At 41.0% G+C, this 24,802-nt stretch overlaps 1 protein-coding gene across 5 annotated transcripts in view; it reads right to left on the reverse strand.

The window, feature by feature from the left end:
- Positions 1-24,802, reverse strand: part of KLF12 (KLF transcription factor 12) — a 351,939-nt gene that overhangs the window by 196,311 nt on the left and 130,826 nt on the right. For all 5 annotated transcript variants that reach the window (XM_074962008.1, XM_074962013.1, XM_074962001.1 and 2 more), the window contains one exon: positions 3,109-3,198. In XM_074962008.1, coding sequence (XP_074818109.1) covers positions 3,109-3,174 — 66 coding nt within the window. In that variant the 5' untranslated portion in view covers positions 3,175-3,198. The remainder of the gene's footprint in view (positions 1-3,108; positions 3,199-24,802) is intronic.

The raw sequence follows: 24,802 nt of genomic DNA on the forward strand, positions 1-24,802 counted from the left end.
AATTTACACTAAATCAGTAAAGCTTTTCAGAGTGCAACTGCTTAACATTTTTCAAAGCAAATAGAAAATCCATTCCCCTTGCAACTCCTCTATTCCATATTTGTCTAGTGATCTCCATCTCCCAGGTCTTGTCTTCATTGCAGTGTTAGCTCGAGATATCACTCAAGTGTTGTCCTTAACCTAACTCCCATCCACATATTTAACTCAAGTTAAATAGTGCTTTAAACTCAAGTAAGCTGGCCTGTTGGGGAGGGCTGGGGTAGGTTGACTTCAAGTGTTGCTAGAGCTAGTAATACAGTGGGGATACGCAACTCTGTGAGGCTAACACAATCACTCTGTGCAGCTCAAGTGTTGTTTTGCAGTGTGACCATTCATGCGAACTATGGTAACTCAAGAGGAATTAATTCACATGTAAACAACTCGACTTAACACTGCAATGAAGACAAGACCCCACAAAAACCTACTTCCAAAAGTGGAATTGAAGTCAAGATAGGAGTGGCAACTAAAATTGGGTGCATCTTAACTGATTCAAATATGATACATTTTCCAACACACAACTATCAGAAGGCACAGAAATTAATACATCACCAGAATTTTCCATGCTAATTTTGAGAGTCTTTTGTGCTCAGGTAATCTGTATTATCATTGCAGCTGGTATACTGGGGGAGAAATTTTTAGATTTGTGTTGTGCAAGTCTATGGCAAGCAATATCTTCAACAAATAGGATTACAGCCTTTTATGCTAACCAGTAGTCAGACACCATTATTTGATTCATGCAGTAATTCACAAATCTTGTTGTTGTTTAAAAAAAAAAAACCAACAATCTTCTGACTAAGTCTGGAACCTATCCTTCAAAACCCAAAGCAGATTGGAAAACTCTAGTGACTCTGTTGCAGTTTAAATTTAAAGCCCTCCTCCTCCCCCGCCCCGCCCCAGCTCTGCCTTCTTCAAATCTTCCCATTCCTTCAACTTCTATTCATCCATAGTTCATACTTGTACCACCCCTTTTCCCACCAGTTTTAATTTCAGTTAATTATATTAATACACTTCCTTTCATTATTTCCGCTCACCAGCAATGCAGGATTGTTTTTTATTGGTACAGTTTTCAGTGGTGTGTCTAGTCTAATCTAGTTTTCAACAGAGTGATCGAATTTCCACCATTCTTTTAGGTGACTTAGATGGTAAACTCTTTGGGGTAGAGACCATGTCTTTCTATGTGTTTCTACAGCATCTAACACAATGGTGCCCTGATCCTGACTGGGGCCTCTGGACACTATCGCAATAGAAATTAATTAATTAAAACTATTTCACTGTGTAACAGATTCCACTCATATGTTTTTCCTACTGTTCAGCCTAAATCATCACTTTCATGGCCTACTTATTGATTGCCCCTTAAAGATTCATAAAGGTGCTTTATTCTTCTGACTAGACACTACTTTCCTGCCCCAATTAGCAGTGAAGCACATAAACTTCCAAACTAAATTGTGGTCTTTGTCCAAAGCCTCAATCACTGGAAAAAGAGCAATGACGTCATTTTCTGAACATACAGAAGTCCATAAAACTTTATTTATAAAAGAACCAAGGAAATTAGGAAATCAAATAAATTGTTAATTTCCTTCTAGTTTCTAAGACCCCAAGTAGGTCTCCTGGTATCCGGTCACACTTTAGTAAAGTATGGAACCTTTTTTATTAAGGGGGCATGCGGTACTTTGCATAACTATTTGCTTTTCTCTATTAAAACACATTTTACTATATTTTCTTTCTAGTCAGTATTAAGAAAGGTTCATGGTGTACATGAGTTTCATGCCAACCCACCAGAAGATATTAGAAAGATTACCACTAAAGGACCAGTCTTTTCAGCACTATGGTTTATAAAAAGTGCCTAGTTTGGTTGCCTTCTCACGCTCCATACTTTATTGCATTATGCCATCTCCTTATGTGTGCTGAGGGTGCTCCTGTATCACCTTTAAGAAGTTGCACAGATGAATCAGAATTCCCTTAAATGGGGTCTCTCCTCTCAGAATGAAGCTGGGAGGACATTTTAGGCAACTGTTCTTCCACTTCAAAATCCCTCAAAGTGGGCCCCATAAAGCTCAGTCATCTCCCCCATATTGTTCAAAATCTAAATGAAGCCATTGGGAGAGGAGCTGGAAAAACACAGGCTGAAGTGTTAGCAGCTAACAGTCATCTCTAAATCAACAAAATTACCCTTCTATTATATCTGCTGCCTAATGAGGGCACCTGTCTGCAGAAGGTTACATCGTTCTGCAATATTTGAATCCTTTTGCACTCCTCAATGCTACTGGATACTCATATAAGGACTGCCATAATAAGACAGTATCCTATCACCATCATCAGTGTCTCCATGGTTATCCACACATTCCTGATTTCCAGGCTTAATTCTTACAACTCATATCCAAGAATGTAGCAACACATCCTAAAAAAGCTCCAACTAGTACAAAATGCAGTAGCCCTTATGCTTAGAAACATCGGCTGCTGTGATTGTAACACCCTAGCATTCAGCTCTTGCTCTCCACTGAATACAAAATCCAGTTCAAAGTCTCTGTCCCAATATTAAAAGTCTGCCATGAGGTCAGATTTAACTACCTGAGAGATCGCCTCCTCCTCCATGATCATAATCTCTCAAAGCAGCTGGGTTCCACCAGAACAAGGAAGCAGTTTTGCATGAAAAGCATGGAGTTCGCCAGGGGGGAGAGGAAGGAGTCATGGGACAGCTCCTACATAGCAAGGTCCCCAAAATACACTACAAGGTACAACATGATGTTCATAATAACATGGTGTGGCCTATTGTACTCATCACACAATTTTTATTTATTATTTTTTTGACAACACTTTCAAAACTTTTGCCAAGCTAAACCCAAATAACGATCAACATAGTTCCAGAAACTTTCAGTATATCTTCTTAGAGTACAGATTGCTCTCCACTCCCAGTGGATGAGTTTGGCAGTTGACAGAGAACTAGCCTCAGGAAGACAACAGAGAGAAGAGCACACCATGCAGGGGAGAAGCTGTCCACTGGAAAGTCTGGAAACAATTACCAAGACACTGAAGAGGAAAGGGGGGATTTGTCTGGAAACCCCTACTTACTCCTTGTTCAGATTCCAACAGTTCTGTTTTGACTCTGACTGCCGGCATCCCATCCAGCATTAACATTCTGTTCTCAAAGGCGTTGATGTCCTAAGGAAGAGGATAAAAAGAGAATCAAAGGTCAACTTAAATGAAAAAAATGTTTGGCTCAGTTCACCTACAATGCTGCTGATGCAGTACCAGTTAGCTGGTTTTTGCTATAAGTTCATTAAAATGAGAATGCTGGACCATCAATTTGCTAAATCCCTAACATGAACAATCACAAAAGTTTGGGAATTAATGTTATTTGGTACATAGTTACCATCAACTTGTTAATTATATTTAAAATACTGTCAACTATCCTATCAATTACCTATATGTACAGAAACTAAATCTCTGTGGTACAGCAGGTAATAATTTTCTGATTTCTTCATTTGAAGCAGAAAGATATATATGTATCATCTCTCATTCACTGCTAAACTATCAATGATCACCTCCAATCCACTACTCATGCCAGCCTCCCTCACCCACTTGTTACATTTTCAAACAAGCACCTTTGTGCTTTCTCCCATGCTGTCCCACATGCTTGAGAGGAACTCCCCATAAATATCCACAAAACTAACTCATTATCCAGCTTCAAAACCCCCCTCAAAACTCTCTTTTGCGATGATGCCTACAAAAAAATTTGATAATAGTAAGGCTGTTGGGCTGAGACTACTGCCTATCATACTGACCAATACTGTCTCGTTGTTTGCTTGTACTCCCCACCCGTCTGCCTGTACCCATCTGTTGTCTCTTGTCTTATACATTCCAAGGACCCTCTTTTTGTTCTGTGTTTATACAGCACCAAGCATAATGGGGCCCTGGTCATTAACTAGGTCTCCTAGGCCAGGGGTTCCCAAACTTGGTTTGTGGCTTTGTCATAAATATAAAGGGAAGGGTAAACCCCTTTGAAATCCCTCCTGGCCAGAGGAAATCTCCTCTCACCTGTAAAGGGTTAAGAAGCTAAAGGTAACCTCGCTGGCACCTGACCAAAATGACCAATGAGGAGACAAGATACTTTCAAAAGCTGGGAGGAGGGAGAGAAACAAAGGGTATGTGTGTCTGTCTATATTCTGTCTTTGCCGGGGATAGACCAGGAATGGAGTCTTAGAACTTTTAGTAAGTAATCTAGCTAGGTACGTGTTAGATTATGATTTCTTTAAATGGCTGAGAAAAGAATTGTGCTGAATAGAATAACTATTTCTGTCTGTGTATCTTTTTTGTAACTTAAGGTTTTTGCCTAGAGGGGTTCTCTATGTTTTGAATCTAATTACCCTGTAAGGTATCTACCATCCTGACTTTACAGGGGGGATTTTTTTTTATTTCTATTTACTTCTATTTCTATTAAAAGTCTTTTTGTAAGAAAACTGAATGCTTTTTCATTGTTCTCAGATCCAACGGTTTGGGTCTGTGGTCACCTATGCAAATTGGTGAGGCTTTTTATCCAACATTTCCCTGGAAAGGAGGGGTGCAAGTGTTGGGAGGATTGTTCATTGTTCTTAAGATCCAAGGGTCTGGGTCTGTAGTCACCTAGGCAAATTGGTGAGGCTTTTTACCAAACCTTGTCAAGGAAGTGGGGTGCAAGGTTTTGGGAAGTATTTTGGGGGGAAAGACGTGTCCAAACAGCTCTTCCCCAGTAACCAGTATTTGTTTGGTGGTGGTAGCGGCCAATCCAAGGACAAAAGGGTGGAATATTTTGTACCTTGGGGAAGTTTTGACCTAAGCTGGTAAAGATAAGCTTAGGAGGTTTTTCATGCAGGTCCCCACATCTGTACCCTAGAGTTCAGAGTGGGGGAGGAACCTTGACAGGCTTGCTCAGGGTAAGTCCCTGGCGGGCCGCGAGATGCTTTGTTTACCTGCATATCCGCAGGTAAGGCTGCTCGCAGCTCCCAGTGGCTGCAGTTCGCCGTTCCCGGCCAATGAGAGCTGCGAGCGGCCATACCTGCGGACGCTCAGGTAAACAGAGCGTCTTGCGGCCCGCTAGGGGCTTACCTTGAACAAGCCGTGAGCCAAATTTGGAAATCCCCGTCCTAGGCACTATGGTAAGTCAAATAATTACTACTTATATATATATACACACACACACACACACACACTTCCTCTTTGCTAATATTGAAAACTTTAGGGTTAGAATTGGCAGCCTTGTGTCCACACATGGAAGAGCAATTATTCAGGAAGAGCAATTTCTGAATAGCTATTTCAGAATAACTTCATGTGTAGACAAGCCCTAGATCTGATGGGAGGAGAGGGAGAGTCCACAAATAACCGAGTAACTGTATTCCCAAATACCTTGTTTTCATGCTAAGCTATTTTTAATGTAACAAAATAAAACAATGGTGTTCTTTGGAGTGACAGGACAGCAACGTTAAGTGAAAGCTCACAGATCATATTCAGGGACAAAGCTTCACGAGTAATACTCTGCACTTTTCAAATGGGTATCTCAACTACTTTTACAAATAGGCACTACACTGGCCTGTGGGTAAAAAAAGCAGTGGGTAAAAAAAGCTGTACCAATGAATACAACGGGGTGGATGAAGGCAATTCTTCCATCCTCTTCTATATCACTGAGGGTTAGGTACAATCCATCTCAGCTACAGAAACATAAATATTGCTACAACTATTTTACAAAGTGGACAACGAAGGCACACATAGGTGAAAAGTGACTTCTCAAGGTAACCCAACAAATAAGGGACAGACTCTGGAACAGAATCCTTAAGTCATGAATCCACGCCCCTACTGTAACCACTAGTCTTCCTCCTCAGTAACGACAAGCTAATGGGAAGTCTTCCTTATATTATTCGGCGGGCAGCACATCAGTATAATACTCTCCAGTGCATTTATTTATTTTGAAAGCATGTGTTCACTACCATATTTCTTCACACAATTTCTTTTCATTTTACAAATTGAAAGGTGTGAAAACTGGTGCTAACCCAAGTAGAGTATCCCTCCAGGATGGGCGGGGGTGTCGACAACTCGAGAAAGGCACAGCTACTTTGATCACATGATTACCTTTGTGAAGTTTTTTGGGAAATGGACCTGACTAGGAAACTGATCTTAAGAGATCACTATGAGCATGGAATTTGGTCAATTAAAAAAAAGCAAAAAATAAAAAACAGGAAAATATCTTTAAAAGTATTTTAAGGACTATACCTGCCCAAGAGTCTCAGTTTTCATGAGAATACTAGTAGTCGGGTCTTAAAAACATTTCTACCTCCCCTGTTGCTGCATAAATAACTCACAGTAAAAGAGGAAAACTCAGACTATCTGGTGAAGTGCTCTGTGCTGACGGGACAGCTCTCCTGCCAGCATAATAAAACCACCTCGGCAAAAGGCAGCAGCTATGTCATTATGCGAAGCTCCCTCTCTGACATAGCGCTGTCCACACTGGCGCTAAGGTCAGTATAACTTACGTCATCATCGCTTGGGGGGGTGGCTTATTCATACCCCTCAATGACATAAGCTATACCGACATAAGTGGTAATGTGTACAAGCCTGAAAACAGGAAAACTAACATCTCAGTTCTCAAGGTACTCCCCACGGGCAGACCAATTAGCCCATTTAGGGCCATACTGTCTTAAGTGGGGCTCTGTGTGTAGCAGCTTTCAGGAAAAGGGTGGTGGTGGGGGGGACACTGAAATTGATTATACATAAAATGCTGCCATGTGCACCTGTCAATGTTCCTTCCCCACTCTGAACTCTAGGGTACAGATGTGGGGGCCTGCATGAAAGACCCCCTAAGCTTATTCTTACCAGCTTAGGTTAAAAACTTCCCCAAGGTACAAACTTTGCATTGTCCTTGAACCCTATGCTGCCACCACCAAGCGTTTTAAACAAAGAACAGGGAAAGAGCCCACTTGGAGACGTCTTCCCCCAAAATATCCCCCCAAGCCCTACACCCCCTTTCCTGAGGAAGGCTTGATAAGAATCCTCACCAATTGGTACAAGTGAACACCTACCCAAACCCTTGGATCTTAAAAACAATGAAAAAGCAATCAGGTTCTTAAAAGAAGAATTTTAATTAAAGAAACGGTAAAAGAATCACCTCTGTAAAAACAGGATGGTAAATACCTTACAGGGTAATAAGATTCAAAACACAGAGAATCCCTCTAGGCAAAACCTTAAGTTACAAAAAGACACAAAAACAGGAATATACATTCCAGTTTTATATATATACATCCAGCACAGCTTATTTAGCAGCCATTAAATAAAAGGAAATCTAATGCATTTCTAGCTAGATTACTTACTAATTTAACAGGAGTTGTAAGGCTGCATTCCTGATGTGTTCCCAGCAAAAGCATCACAGACAGACAGACAAACCCTTTGTTCCACCCCCTCCAGATTTGAAAGTATCTTGTCCCCTCATTGGTCATTTTGGGTCAGGTGCCAGCGAGGTTATCTTAGCTTCTTAACCCTTTACAGGTGAAAGGATTTTGTCTCTGGCCAGGAGGGATTTTATAGCACTGTATACAGAACGGTGGTTACCCTTTCCATTATATTTATGACAGCACCAAAGTCAACAAGCTGAACAAAACTTCCTCTAATCTTTTAATAATAATCTTAGATACTACAATAAATTACAGTTTCAGACAAAATAACTGACTTTTAAAAGGCAAGCTAAGTTGTTCAGCTGTTCCCTAGTAAGATCTCTCTCCATAGCGTGGCAAGCTTAAAAATACTGGATACAATGAAGACCAAGAAAATTAAAAATATAATGCTTTAATTTAATTTCTTTTATTTGGATACCTTGATTTTTATCAGGGGTTGGGGGGAAGGGATTACCATACCAACAAAATAACTCAGTGAAATTGTTCCGACTTAAAATTCCTCTTCCCAGCAAGGGTGGTGTATTGTTTACTTATCAGGAATTGATCTCATGTGCTAGGGCGTCACTTAACTTCAGTGGTTTGGATGTGGTTTAGGGTGGAGCAGCAAAGGCAGCCAGCATGGCATTCCAAGCTCTCTAACGCTTTTATTCCACTAGCTAGGAAGTCCCTTCCCTTTCATGATTTATAAGAAGCATAGTTTTGAGTTTTACAGCAAGATCAGGAATATAGCATAATAAAGCATCCCTTAGGCTGTTTAGTTTGTAGACAAAGAAGGATGAGATGATATTACTTCACATCCCTAAGGAGGTCTAACCCAAATGAAAAGGGGAAGAGACTTTCTTGTGCAGGAGGCACAAGCAGAAGGGGGTGAAAAAAAGAGACAAAGAGCGATTCAGAAAAGGCAGGTTTAATGAACTGTTAGAATCTGATTAGAGGTTAATGTCCCTTTTAGTGCTTTGTACCAATTTACAGCTGATATACTTTAACCATTTTTCCCACTGGCTGTGATAAACTCATTAGTTTTAAAAATACAAGCTAACCAGAGTCTTCAAAGTTTAAAACTGATAAATCATGGAAACCTGACTAGTTCATGTATCATTTAACACATTTACATTTAACTAAATTTTCATGACTCCCCCCTCCATTTGTTGCCTAAAATCCTATTTCTTAAGATGTAAGTTCTCCCTTTTGAACTGTGGTCTGAAGAATGAGCATAGTGAACAGTTCTGGCTTTTGGATCATGTATAATTTGGACTGGGAATAATCACAGAAACAGACTTCTCCCAAATCATTTCTTTTTTCACTTAAAACTAACTGGTTAACTTGGGACATGGTCTGCTACCTCCCAAGCAGATCTAGTCTGTAAATCATAAGTAAAAATGAAATGTTTAGCCCAATATTCACATATACAGCTGATCTTTCAAACTTATGCTCTCCTGCTCTAACAAACATTAATTCTGCAGTATGTTCAAAACCATTCAGGAAATAGAATGTAATTGCCAAGGTTTGCATACAGTGTATAATCGTCTAAGGAGAATGGCCTTGATTCATCCCTACAGAGGTAGGGGGTGCAAATCATATTCCCTTTTGTTTCTCCATGGACAACCATGCCAGATGGAGCATTCACACCTGAGTGGGCCAGGATGCTGTACTGCCAACACATGAGGAGGACAGCCTTAATTTATTATGGTCAGTTTCAATAAGACCCCAACAAGAGGTCACCAAGGAGATGTACTGAACCAGCACATCTTTCAGGCCACACTCCTTCCCTGGCTGGCCTCACCCAGTTTGTGAGCTGTACCATCTGGCTTCAGTTCCCCCCTCCCCTCCCCCACTCCCCACATAGCACAGACTGCAAGTGACATGAGCTAATCTAACACCCCTTTTTGCTTCCCCACTCTCCGAGATGGATTCAGATAATCTACCTAGCTAAAAATGTTAATTTCAAAATGCAGCAGACGTGTAGTCCTAAATAGGGGATACTGTCAAACCTGACCCTACATGTTCCTATCAAAAGATCTGTTCTCTGGAATTGATAAACCAATTGATCCTAAAGAGAGACAGATTTATTTATCAGTGCCATCAGTTCAGGCCTCTCACTGCCCCTGATTTGATGTTCACTGTGTGGACAGCTTCGCAAATAAACAACAGACCCAGAGTTGCATTCTGTGCGGCTTCTTTCATCTATAATAATAAATGCTATTAACTACCACCTATCTTTTGTCTACTGATTTTCGTCAGTAGATCTCAAAAGGCTTTACAAAGGAGGGAAGTATCATTATTCCCATTTTACAGATGTGGAAACCGAAGCACAGGGAGGATTGTGACTTGCGTACAGTCACCCAGCAGATCAGGGCAGAGGCAGGAATTGAACCCTGGTCTTCTGAGGCCCAGTCTAGCACCCTACAGTGGGAGGGCGCACTTTCATTGAGCAAAAATGTTGCAATTCAACATATACCTTCTTCTTCTTGTATGTGCAGTCACACATCACCTGCTAAAGCTTTTACCCCTCATGCTGAATTTTTTTTATGTTTGATTTCCACACGAAGGTGACCTTTTTGTTGTTTAATCAAAATTTGCTTAACCATTTCTGAGCAAGAGAGAGAGAACAAATAAACAGAACACTTCTCTAAGTATAAAAAAAATCCCTCATGACTATTTTTGAAACAGCTGTGGAAGGAAATTTGACTGTTGCTGAGAAGAACCTTTGAGGGTAAATTGGTTTTAAATTTGATCGAGCTATGGTGCATACTTTTGAAAAATCATCCTCAATTTTTAACAACTAGAGCTGTAGACACGGTGAGTGTCAGGTCTTCTTTCCATGTATGAGAGGTAATTTTCTTGCATATTCAAGAACAAATAGAAAAATTATAATAAAGCAACATATTTTATAGTCTTTAATGAAGCAGGGCCCTTTAGAAATAATACCTATTTCTTAGATAGCATATTTTATTGGTAGATCTCAAAGCCCTTTACAAGGTGGTCACTATCTTTATTCTGACCTGAAACACAGAAAGGTGAAGTGACTTGTCCAGAGTAGCCCACCAGGCCAGTGGAAGAACTTAGGTCTCCCAAGTCCTGGTTCAGTGCTCCATCCCCGAGACCTCATTGCACTGAAGGTCTCTCATCTGCGATCTCCTTACTTGCATATTGGATGAGGCCAGATTCCATAGTCTTTATTTCACCATATTTGGAATATTGTATATACTTTTGAATGCCCTGATATAGGATTTTGATAAACTGGAGAGAATTGAGAACAGAATAAAAAGAATGAAAGGATTCAAGAGGAGTGACCAAGAAAAAACAAAAACCACAATGTACCTAAATATACATAGCTTGTGTGAAAAAACTTGAGGTGATTTGACAAACTTCAAATATCTGATTGGTTTTAAGAGTAAAACAAGGGAGGTGTTTATTGTAGTCCCATGAGAAATATGTGAAGAAAAGGTGATGAACATGAGCAACAGAAAATATACACTGAACATAAGCAACATTTTTAACAATAAATTTGATTCAACTATGTAATGGTATCCTAAGGTAGAATCCTGGTTGTAAGAGTCAGAGCTTGTCTAGACTACGGAGTCTTTGAAAGAATAGCTACACTGCTATAGCCACACCAACTGAAAGAGCCTTTTAGTGGAGATGCAGCGGAAGCCCACAGAAGGAGTTCTGTCTGTATAGCTAAACCACCTCCCCAAACATTATTATCTAAGCCAATGGTGCTCAAACTTTTCCTGTCATTACCAGTAGTGGAATCAGTCCATGTCCCCATTCAATTACTGCACAGTTGGCTCAGCAGAGGAGCTTGGGCTGACTGCAGAGCTGGGGACAGAACTGGGAATGCGGGAGGAGCTGGGACGAGAGGTGGAGCTGGCCTGGGGGTGGAGAGGAAATGAGGAAAGAGCTGGGCTGGCGGTGATGGAGCACAGAATGCGGCTGTGACTGGGGCCCAAGCTGGGCTGGGGGCAGAACAGGGGCCAGGGCAGAGCTGTGGCTGGAGCGGGGCGGGGACAGAGCAGGGCTGGGTGGTCCTTTTTCTCTACCCCCCGTGGGAGCTGGCCCAGGGCCCAGTGCATCCCCCCAAAACATTCCTCCAAGCCCAGTTAGGGGGGCATGCCCCACAGTTTGGGGACCACTGATCTAAGCCAACAGAAGCACTCTTATGTCTGTATAGTTGCATCGGCACCAGGGTTTTTGCTGGCATAGCTATGTTGGCCAGTGGTATGACTTTTTCCCACACACCTAGCCAGCACAGCTATTCTGGAAAAAACTTTGCAGTGTAGACTAAGCCTTACTGAGAAGTAGACTGACCAAGATACTTGTGAATGTGACACAAGAAGAAATTTTGCTCTGGCAGGGAAACGTACATGACCGAATAGAGCTTTCCATCTATGATTTCTATTATTCTAATTTGACTTCATTGTCTTCCTTAATAGATTCACCAGTCCAACCTACACGAAGTGTTTTACCATTAAGGCACATTCAGACTTCTACCCTAATCCGCTCATACAGAAGCCAATAGCTAAACTCAACTCCCATGGACTTCAGGGGGTACAGGATTGGATCCTTATCCGAGAATTTTCTGTATATGTTGTAATAATATGGCTTCCTGTGAGAGCAAAGATCTTTTAGCACAAATGCATACTCAGCATGTGTGTTCGAGCCTCCCTTTGAACTATATATGAGAATACCAAAGGCACTGTTTCATGGATAAGTAACAACTGGGTTTTGAAATATCTTTATGAAAAGGGCAAAATGGGATTGTATAAACTGAAAAGATAAAAGGAGATTTTCCCCCTAAAGATTTTCCTTCAAGCCACAGCAACAAATATTCTACCTGCATAACACAGAGAAAGCTCTAATTGAGACAGCTGTTACAAAGTCCTAAAGTATGTAGGATATCTATTTACAATGACACATTTTAAAAAACCCACTTTTTAGTACTTGCATACAATTTAAAATTTTTAAAAATCACGTTATAAAATAGTACACGTCAGAGTGAACAGTCAAGTATATATATACATATTTTCATGCCTCAAAATTAAAGGAAAATAGATACACCTCAGTTCCTTTTCATTGATTTCAATACTCTTTTCTCTTCCCATCCATTCAATTTTCCTGAAGAGCTCCAGCCAACCCCAGTAAAAGGTAAAGAATTTTTGATCAGACAGCAAGTCGTTGTCTAAACATATGCTTCAGTTTCTTCCTATCAAACTTAAATATCACATTACTAGTAATGCAGATCTGGTTTTTAAAATGCATATGGACTCTTCAGTTCTTAATTCACTGTTTGTGAGATATTTTAAAAATATTATTGTGCTTAATGTTATTCTGAGTCCTGTATGCTCATGACTGATTGAAATCCAAAGAATCTGCAGTTGGCTTCAAACTTTTGCAGCAATCTCGTACCAAAAGGACAATGTGTTTAATTAATCTTCACAGATTCAGATATTTGAATTTTAAATATGCCACTGTTACATTTTTTTAGCTTCATGGTACATTCTCCTTCTTTAATGTTTTGCACTTAATCCCACAGACAGCCCAATGGTGCTATAGTAAGTGCGTAAACCCAAGTAATTAGTGCTGAGTACTCAGGACTTAATCTCAACTACCTTGCAACTTGTTTAGTCTTTTAGTATGGATTCAGCAAGGTATGCAAATACTTTCATTGAAATCAATGTATATACCCACATGCTTTAAGTCTGGCACATAAATCATAGAATATCAGGGTTGGAAGGGACCTCAGAGATCATCTAGTCCAAACCCCTGCTCAAAGCAGGACCAATGCCCAACTAAATCATCCCAGACAGGGCTTTGTCAAGCCTGACCTTAAAAACCACAAAGGAAGGAGATTCCACCACCTTCCGAGGTAACGCATTCCAGTGCTTCAACACCCTCATAGTGAAAAAGTTTTTCCTAATATCCAACCGAAACCTCCCCCACTGCAACTTGAGACCACTACTCCTTGTTCTGTCATCTGCTACCACTGAGAACAGTCTAGCTCCATCCTCTTTGGAACCCCCTTTCAGGTAGTTGAAAGCAGCTATCAAATCCTCCCTCATTCTTCTTCTTTTCTGCAGACTAAACAATCCCAGTTCCCTCAGCCTCTCCTCATAAGTCATGTGTTCCAGTCCCCTAATCATTTTTGTTGCCCTCTGCTGGACGCTTTCCAATTTTTCCACATCCTTCTTGTAGCGTGGGCCCAAAACTGGACACAGTACTCCAGATGAGGCCTCACCAGTGTCAAATAGAGGGGAACGATCACGTCCCTCGATCTGCTGGCAATGCTCCTACTTATACAGCCCAAAATGCTGTTAGACTTCTTGGCAACAAAGGCACACTGCTGACTCATATCCAGCTTCTCATCCACTGTCACCCCTAGGTCCTTTTCTGCAGAACTGCTGCCGAGCCATTCATTCCCTAGTCCGTAGCAGTGCATGGGCTTCTTCCGTCCTAACTGCAGGACTCTGCACTTGTCCTTGTTGAACCTCATCAGATTTCTTTTGATCCAATCCTCTAATTTGTCTAGGTCCCTCTGTATTCTATCCCTACTCTCCAGCATATCTACTACTCCTCCCAGTTTAGAATCATCTGCAAACTTGCTGAGTGTGCAGTCCACGCCATTCTCCAGATCATTAATGAAGATATTGAAAAAAACTGGCCCCAGAACCGACCCTTGGGGCACTCCGCTTGATATCGGCTGCCCACTAGACATGGAGCCGTTGATCACTACCCGTTGAGCCCGACGATCTAGCCAGCTTTCTATCCACCTTATAGTCCATTCATCCAGCCCATACTTCTTTAACCTGCTGGCAAGAATACTATGGGAGACCGTGTCAAAAGCTTTGCTAAAGTCAAGGAATAACACGTCCACTGCTTTCCCCTCATGCACAGAGCCAGTTATCTCATCATAGAAGGCAATTAGATTAGTCAGGCATGACTTGCCCTTGATGAATCCATGCTGACTGTTCCTGATCACTTTCCTCTCCTCTAAGTGCTCCAGAACTGATTCCTTGAGGACCTGCTCCATGATTTTTCCAGGGACTGAGGTGAGGCTGACTTGCCTGTAGTTCCCCGGATCCTCCTTCTTCCCTTTTTTAAAGATGGGCACTACATTAGCCTTTTTCCAGTCATCCAGGACCTCTGCCAATCGCCATGGGTTTTCAAAGATAATGGCCAATGGCTCTGCAATCACATCCGCCAACTCCTTTAGCACTCTCGGATGCTGCGCATCCAGCCCCATGGACTTGTGCTCGTCCAGCTTTTCTAAATAGTCCCGAACCACTTCTTTCTCCACAGAGGGTTGGTTGCCTCCTCTCCATGCTGTTCTGCCCAGTGCAGCAGTCTGGGAGCTGACCTTGTTTGTGAAGACAGAGGCAAAAAAAGAATTGAGGACATTAGCTTTTTCCACATCCTCTGTCACTAGGTTGCCTCCCTCATTCAGTAAAGGGCCCACACTTTCCTTGGCTTTCTTCTTGTTGCTAACATACCTGAAGAAACCCTTCTTGTTACTCTTAACATCTCTTGCTAGCTGCAACTCCAAGTGTGATTTGGCCTTCCTGATTTCACTCCTGCATGCCTGAGCAATATTTTTATACTCCTCCCTGGTCTTTGTCCAATATTCCACTTCTTGTATGCTTCTTTTTTGTGTTTAAGATCAGCAAGGATTTCACTGTTAAGCCAAGCTGGTCGCCTGCCATATTTACTATTCTTTCTACACATCGGGATGGTTTGTTCCTGTAACCTCAATAAGGATTCTTTAAAATACAGACAGCTCTCCTGGACTCCTTTCCCCCTCATGTTATTCTCCCAGGGGATCTTGCCCATCAGTTCCCTGAGGGAGTCAAAGTCTGCTTTTCTGAAGTCCAGATTCCGTATTCTGCTGTTTTCCTTTCTTCCTTGTGTCAGGATCCTGAACTCAACCATATCATGGTCACTTTCTCCCAGGTTCCCATCCACTTTCGCTTCCCCTACTAATTCTTCCCAGTTGGTGAGCAGCAGGTCAAGAAGAGCTCTTCCCCTAGTTCTTTCCTCTAGCACTTGCACCAGGAAATTGCCCACTACACTTTCCAAAAACTTCTTGAATTGTCTGTGCACTGCTGTCTTGCTCTCCCAGCAGATATCAGGGTGATTGAAGTCTCCCATGAGAACTAGGGTCTGTGATCTAGTAACTTCTGTTAGTTGCCGAAAGAAAGCCTCGTCCACCTCATCCCCCTGATCTGGAGGTCTATAGCAGACTCCCACCATGATATCACCCTCGTTCCTCACACTTCTAAAGTTAATCCAGAGACTCTCAAGTTTTTCTGCAGTTTCATACCGGAGCTCTGAGCAGTCATGCTCTCTTACATACAATGCAACTCCCCAACCTTGTCTGCCCTGCCTGTCCTTCCTGAACAGTTTATATCCATCCATGACAGTACTCCAGTCATGTGAGTTATCCCACCAAGTCTCTGTTATTCCAATCACATTATAATTCCTTGACTGTGCCAGGACTTCCAGTTTTCCCTGCTTGTTTCCCAGGCTTCTTGCATTTGTGTATAGGCACTTAAGATAACTCACTGATCATCCCACTTTCTCAATATGAGGCAGGAGCCCTCCCCTCTTGTGCTCTCCTGCTCCTGCTTCCTCCTGGTATCCCACTTCCCCACTTTGGTCTCCTTCCCCTGGTGAACCTAGTTTAAAGCCCTCCTCACTAGGTTAGTCAGCCTGCTTGCGAAGATGCTCTTCCCTCTCTTCGTTAGGTGGAGCCCGTCTCTGCCTAGCACTCCTCCTTCTTGGAACACCATCCCATGGTCAAAGAATCCAAAGCCTTCTCTCTGACACCACCTGCATAGCCATTTGTTGACTTCCACGATTCGACGGTCTCTACCCGGGCTTTTTCCTTCCACAAGGAGGATGGACGAGAACACCACTTGCGCCTCAAACTCCTTTATCCTCCTTCCCAGAGCCACGTAGTCTGCAGTGATCCTCTCAAGGTCATTCTTGGCAGTACCATTGGTGCCCACGTGGAGAAGTAGGAAGGGGTAGCGATCTGAGGGCTTGATGAGTCTCGGTAGTCCCTCTGTCACATCGTGAATCCTGGCAATCAGGAGACTTCTCGGTTTTCCCTGTCAGGGCAGCAGATAGATGACTCAGCCCCTCTGAGGACCCTAATGGATTATAAATGTTAGAAAATTCTTCAATTTTCACATTATAATGTAGGTTTAGATGTGGGATGAAAAACCACTCATGTTTCCATTTTTGAAAAATGAAGCATCAGTTACTTGGGGGAGGAACAACATGAAATGTATCAGATTATTTGTATTTATACCTAAAGGAATGAATATCTTTTAAGAGAAGTAATTTTGGAGGCCTAATCAGCTTTCATGTCTGCAGAGCTTGCTTCTTTATTCCAGTCACTTTTAAGCAAATTTTCAGTGAAATATTATAATTTCTTGATGCATTCTTTGATTCTTCATTTAATTCTTCTTTCAAAGTTTTCAATCATCTTGAAAATCTTGATCTTGAATATTCAAACTTATCTCCAGATGAAAATTTCAACAAAATTCCTTTTACAGTTTTCTGCCCTTCTTCTTTGATGCTCATATTACAGACATCATTAGTCTATTCATAGCTGGGCCATTTTTCCTGCTGCACTGCAATCTTATATCAATTTTTCCAGATATGTATATTTATTATCATACTGAAAAGATCAATGGAACTTTAATATAATGAGACTTTTATAGGTTTTCCACTATTACAGGAAATATTGCCACTCTTCCCTCTTCATTTTGTCTCTTTGGAATACTCTACTAATCATATGCTCCATGACATTTTTTGCTGTGACACAGACATGCCCAAGCAGATAATATTACACCTATGTCAGACCATCTTCTCAGTATTTCATCAACGGGGTCATGTGTGGTCTCTGCTGAAAGCTAAGTAGTAGCGGATTGTCATGGTTATTACAAAATGTTTGTACAGGAAACTATTTTAGAGCTTTGTAAATTATAGCATATTATGTTCCAAGCCTGTTGAGAATAAAACCTATCGCATGAGGAGGCGGTGCTTAAGAATGAACATAAGAACAATGAACATCCGTGGAAACAGCCTATGTTTACTGCCTGGAGATTTACAAAGACAAATGAACACCAGGAGAGTTCTCAGAAGAAGGGCTAAGAGACAATAGCTTGTGATTGTAAAAGAGCAGATGGCGGCCCAAGTGGTTATCCAACACAGAGAAGTGACTTGGCCAGTAGAAACTGTCTTGTGAATTGGTGTACATTGTGGATGTCCAGAAGATAGGGGACTGGGCAGTCAAGTGTAACAAAGTGAGATAAATAAATTGCTAGCCTACAAAGGGAAAGAGCAGGCTTCGCGGAGCCCGTAGCAGAGTTCCTATGTTGCCAACCGCAGGTGGATGAGGAGAGTTTCTCATCATGGGCGCAGTCAGGGCTCCCTCCTGCTGTAATCAGGTGACAGTGATTCACCCTAGACACTGCAAAAAAGTATCACACTTGCACATGAAGTGAATATCACTTTTACTCATCTTCTGCTCCTTTGTAGCAATAAGGGGTTACTTCCAGCAGATATAAATTACATATCTATGTTGGGTATTTCTAAGACAGCTATCGCTGTGGTCTCAAAGCACTGTATAATATGGTGTGACACCCTGTATCCCATGTTCACCACTTTTATATGGTTACAATATATTTCGTACAAAGTATGCCTTTTGAGGTATCATTTGAAAACTCATAATATGCTGCATATTATTATCCTGTTGAGATTGTTGTATCAATATTATATGTGAAGTCATGAGATTCTACTGTATTATTCCTACTGAAATATACTGTAAGTCTGAGTAACACCCAAAAAACCCAGTTTTCAGAGACAAAAACACATGGGCAACTGCAGATAGGTATCAACAAAGTCAAGTGGGCTATCACTTACTTAAGCAGCCATTCTTCAGCAACAGAGAGGTTGAAAGGTGTAAAGAAGAAATTTACATTTCATCTCCAATACAGTTCAAATCTCATGTCCTCAAGGGACTGTTTGTATACATGCCAGTAGGGAGGCAATCTTCAAAGAAAGGAAGAGGGTATAAAAATAAGAGACAGTTGTGACGGGTTCGATCACAGAGACCCCCTTGGGACTGCCACCTCATGTGCTGAGATCACCTCTGAGCCCGTTTTCTCTGCCAGTTTGGGCTTCCAGAACCCTGCCTAGTTGAGCCAGACAGGCCAGTCTGCTTCAGTACAGACCCAGGGTCTAAACCATGCACCCCAAAGCTGCAGACTTAACTGAAAACAGCTTAGCTAGTGCTCCTGTCTCTAGCACCCAGATACCCAGCTCATAATGGGATCCAAACTCCAAATAAATCCATTTTACTCTGTATAAAGCTTATACAGGGTAAACGCATAAATTGTCCGCTCTCTATAACACTGATAGAGAGATTTGCACAGCTGTTTGCTTCCTTGGGTATTAATAACTTACTGTGTTAATTAATAAGCAAAATTGATTTTATTAATATAAAAGAGGGATTTAAGTGGTTCCAAGTAATAACAGACAGAACAAAGTAAGTTACCAAGCAAAATAAAACAACACACGCAAGTCTAAGGCTAATACATTAAGAAACTGATTACAGATGAAATCTCTCCCCCAGAGATGTTCCAATAAGCTTCTTTCACACACTGGACTCCTTCCTAGTCTGGGTTCAGCAATCACTCACACCCCCGTAGTTACTGTCCTTTGTTCCAGTTTCTTTCAGGCATCTCTTTGGGGTGGAGAGGCCATCTCTTGAGCCAGCTGAAGACAAAATGGAGAGGCTTCCAGGGTCTTTTATATTCTCTCTCTCGTGGGCAGAAACCCCTTTGTTCTTCTGTGCAAAGTCACAGTAACAAGATGGAGTTTGTAGCCACCTGGGCAAGTCACATGTCCATGAATGATTCAGCTTTTTGCAGGACGATGCCATTGTTTACATATTAGTTTGAACGTTTCCAAGAAAGCTCAAAAGTGGACTGGCGTCTCCCAATGTCCATGGTCAGTTAAGTGTTTCTTGATTGGGCTCTTACCGAGAATAGTCCTTTATCAAGAAGCTGACCAAATGCTTCACTGAGGCTACTTAGAATCAAACACATTGAGATAAAAGTACATAGCTAATATTCATAACTTCAAATACAAAAATGATACACACATACAGACAGCATAATCATAAACAGCAAACTACAACCTTTCCATAGACACTCCACTTGACCTCCTCTGTACAAGACCTGGTGCAACCATAGGACCCTGGTTGCAACAATGTCAATAACGTCACAACAGTGACCTCCACATCACCTCTCCTCCTTTCATCTCTCAGCTCATGACTACAAGGACTCTCAAAGAACTGAACAAATGGAGAAGTGGTCCCAGGCTGGCAAGGGTCACAGCCTGTGAAAAGTATTGCAGCTAACAGTGAGACAAATCTTTTGCATTTAAGGCTATCAGCTTGGTAAAGCTAGGAATTGGCTTGCATTTTTATCTTTTTTATTTCTTTTGTAACCTATCCTGACTTATATGCATATATACTTGTAATCACTTAAAATTTCTCTTTCTGTAGTTAATAAACTTATCTTACTTTTTTATCTTAAACAGTGTGTGTTTGTATTAAAGTGTGTGGGGAACATCTACCTGATAAACAAGGATGGTGCATAATCATTACCCAGTGTTGGAATGACGGACTTACTATGAGCTTACCCTGTCCCAGGACAATACTTAGCAGTACAAGACACACTTTTCCAGGGAAAGGATGGGACTGAGGATATGCAGGTATTGCCCTGTAAGTAATTTATGAGTGGCTAGCTAGTAGCTCTCAATACAGTGTAGCTGGGAGGAAGTTATACGCTGAAGGCTGTTTTTTATGAGCAGAACCTGGAGAGGTGGTTGTTCACTAGCAAAGCAGTGCAAGAGGCATTCAGGTTAGATTGTACCCTGGGGAATATCAAATATGGTAACTGCACCGAAACTAATGCTAACCCATTTGATGTTCAATTCTTTTCCTGCCACACCCAAATAGAGCCCAACTCTAGAAGGCACTGAGCATTGTCAGCTCTCAACAATTTTAATGAAAGTTGAAGCTGCCCAGAATCTTGTAGGAGCAAGCTAATATATTACATATCAAACGGATGCACTGACAGTGCAATACATAAATTACTTTAGGGCTACTGAGATACTCATGATAATTTTGCCAGTGTTGTACTAAAAGATCTAATGCAAATATTGTGGGCTTGATTCTGATTTCACAACATTTTTAGCTCCAGTGTATCTCAACTGGACCACCAGAATGCTCTAGATACAGTTCACCATTATAGCAACACAAAGCAGTTTTAAAAACAGCTTCTGGATGAAACTGGCCCAAAGACTTTAATGGAGTTACTCTTGATGTATATATGACGGAGATCAGAATGAAGCCCTCTCTTTATCTTGTAAGGAATAAATGTCAATTTGTTCAAATTCAAGTTATAACCATGGCCCATAACCCTTGCTGGAAAATGAATCTGATACAAATAACTCAAGTAAGTGTCCCTGCAAAAAAATTCTACCTTAGAATCTAGTTTGAGATAATATTTAGAACTGTTTGGTGATAAAGAATAAATGACAAGCATTTACAACAGAATTTTTGAACTGTAATTATTGCAAAATATAATTTACTTTCTATGATGCTGGCAGAATAAAATTTCACTTTGTTTTAGTATATTTCCAGACATCAGCAGTGTAGTAGTACATATTATTCCTCTTTTTTCTGTAGATTCATACCTAAAATAACTTTGAATTAGAATGTCCTACAGAAATGCCTGTTTACATAGAGAAACTTTTTTTAAAATGGCCTTACAATTAATATACAATTTTACCCTTCAACATTTTGAAAGTACCTTAAGAAATTAAACAGATAATAAAGCAGTGATTTTACAACTGTATAAAATTCTTATTCAACTTTAATGAAACTTGGGAATATATAAACAGATGGAAAAATTAGGAAAAAGCATTTGTATTTTCAAGACTGAAATAATATTTAGGGACCTAGAGAGAACAAGAATATGGGCAGACAAAATAAGATCCAACAAAAAGTACAAGTTAAGGCATATGGAAAAATACAATTAGAAAATCATATACTGAAAAGCTGTAATGCCCAAAGAGACTTGGAGGTGGTAGCGAACAACAAATTAGATACGAGTTTGCAATGCTATACTGCATAAAAAACATGCAAGGCCAGTGTGCAAATATACAACTCTGATGAGTCTGCACCTGAAATATAAGATTTAGTAGTAGCCAACTTATTACTAGACAATTGAAGACAAAGTAGGAGAGTCCAGAAGCATGTGGATCAAGGATCTGGAAGATGTGACTCATTGGGAAAGATTTTAAAATGTGAAATATGTAGCCTGGCTACATGAGGGCTCATGGAAGAAAAAACTCTATAAATATCTGATATCAAGAAAGAAAAAAAGAGTTATTTAGCATGGAACAAGATGGCAGAATCAGGAGTAAGGAAGCTAAGAAAAATTAAACTAATTATCAGAAAAGCTTCCTGACACTGAGATCTGTAATTCTGTGGAACAATTTTCCAGAGAAAGTGGGAGAAGCCCCCTCACTGAAGCTAACTAAAATTACACTGGAAAAAGCAATAGCAAGCTTATTGAAAAAAAGGCAATTCTGCATCAGAAAAGGGGATGGACTAGATGACCTAATCATTTTATGATTCTATTTATAACTCTATATGCCATTCCCCTGTTAATGCAGTATTGTTCCTTCTAATCTATTCCAATGTAATTTGTCCAGTTCAGTCTAGTTTTAAATGGTACCTTTATAACTGGGTCATCATCCCAACAAGCATGGCAATACGTAACTAACCTTGAAAAGAAACTGCATTTATAATCTGTATTTATTGTGGGAAAATATGCAAGGTAAGTTACAGGAAGAAAAACAGATGTTGGATTCATTCCCATTTTCACTGGCAAGAAAATCTTGAACTCCTTTATATACTGTAATTAATCTCAATTTCTTGTAATCAATATATTGTTAATTACTCATATTACTTGCCTGTAAATATGTACAAGCTTAATTATAGAATAACAATCATAAAATCATAGAATATCAGGGTTGGAAGGGACCTCAGGAGGTCATTTAGTCCAAACCCCTGCTCAAAGCAGGACCAATGCCCAACTAAATCATCCCAGACAGGGCTTTATCAAGCCTGACCTTAAAAACCACAAAGGAAGGAGATTCCACCACCTCCCGAAGTAACGCATTCCAGTGCTTCAACACCCTCCTAGTGAAAAAGTTTTTCCTAATATCCAACCGAAACCTCCCCCACTGCAACTTGAGACCATTACTCCTTGTTCTGTCATCTGCTACCACTGAGAACAGCCTAGCTCCATCCTCTTTGGAACCCCCTTTCAGGTAGTTGAAAGCAGCTATCAAATCCTCCCTCATTCTTCTTCTTTTCTGCAGACTAAACAATCCCAGTTCCCTCAGACTCTCCTCATAAGTCATGTGTTCCAGTCCTCTAATCATTTTTGTTGCTCTCTGCTGGACGCTTTCCAATTTTTCCACTTCCTTCTTGTAGTGTGGGGCCCAAAACTGGACACAGTACTCCAGATGAGGCTCACCAATGTCAAATAGAGGGGAACGATAGGGGAACGATCACTTCCCTTGATCTGCTCGCAATGCTCCCACTTATACAGCCCAAAATGCCATTGGCCTTCCTGGCAACAAGGACACACTGTTGACTCATATCCAGCTTCTCATCCACTGTAACCCCTAGGTCCTTTTCTGCAGAACTGCTGCCTAGCCATTCGTTCCCTAGTCCGTAGCAGTGCATGGGATTCTTTTGTCCTAAGTGCAGGACTCTGCACTTGTCTTTGTTGAACCTCATCAGATTTCTTTTGGCCCAATCCTCTAATTTGTCTAGGTCCCTCTGTATCCTATCCTATCCTATCATAGCTGTGGCAACAGAGAACAATCTGACAGGAAGAGACTTTCACCACTCTGAAACATATTAGACTAATATAACATCAATTTTCCATATACAAGTTTGCTTCGCTACATTTACTTAAAGTGGAAGGAACCCATTTGGGCGGAGTACAAACTCTATGAGTTTCCCAGACCTGATGAAGAGCTCTGTGTAAACTCAAAAGCTTGACTTTCTCCCAAAATAATTAATTGGTTGCTTAACCACTCCTCCAGATTCACAGAGCTGATGCCCAAATTCACATAGGTTATGTCCAAACAGTCCCCAAGGAAGGGGTTTTCAGAATTAGGAGAAAGGAGAGTGCATGCCTTAGATGAATGGTGGGCAACCTGTGGCCCACAGGCCACACGCGGCCCATCAGGGTAATCTGCTGGCTGGCCGCAAGACAGTGTTTACATTGACCATCTGCAGGCATGGCTGCCCACAGCTCCCAGTGGCCACGGTTCACCATACATATAAGGTAATTACCTAGTTTGAAAATGTTCTAGGAAAACAGGGTTAACAGCCCAAATTTTGCCAACAGATCTTAATCACATGTGGTTATGTCTATGGCTATGTGAAGTGTTGGTAACAAAACCCTAAACTATTCTAGTTTCAAGTTCTATTCCCAAACTGAAATTCAGATCAAGTTCACCAAACAAGAAAAAAAAAAGACCACTTCAATTTATTAACGTTTTGAGTGAATGTGGACCATGTGTGAAATGCAAAGCTGCATCTTATTTTGATATGAAACTATGTAGTTCTAGCTGAGTTTCACTTTGAGATTTTGGTTTCATTTCAAATCAAAACAAATCTCCAGGAGTGGGAATTTCATGGATCAGAAATGACTACAGTGTTCAGAAGAACCCAGGTGAACAAACAAACAACAAAACACAATCACATTATGTCTCATCTGAAAGGCAACACCTTCAAAACCACGCTGACTCCTGGAACCACAAGTTCAGCAGATGACTCAGAGGAATTACTCACACAGTATGATTAACATCACTGGGGCAAGGGATAGCTCAGTGGTTTGAGCATTGGTCTGCTAAACCCAAGGTTGTGAGTTTAATCCTTGAGGGGGGCCACTGTAGGGATCTGGGGCAAAAATTGGGGATTGGTCCTGCTTTGAGCAAGGGGTTGGACAAGATGACCTTCTGAGGTCCCTTCCAACCCTGATATTCTATGAACACCACACTTTTTGCAGTAGCCAAAATTTTCCTTATAGGTCTCTCATGCTAGCACTGACCATGCCATCTCCTGCTTGTGCTCCAAACTAAGCAACAACATAAGGATCTACAAATGCAAAAGCTTCTGAAATGTGACTCTAGGGGCCAGCTTTTTAAGGCAGTTAGACACCATTCTGCATCTGTAGGCATCT

Source organism: Natator depressus, chromosome 1 (assembly GCF_965152275.1).
Source record: "Natator depressus isolate rNatDep1 chromosome 1, rNatDep2.hap1, whole genome shotgun sequence".
Lineage (NCBI taxonomy): Eukaryota > Metazoa > Chordata > Testudines > Cheloniidae > Natator > Natator depressus.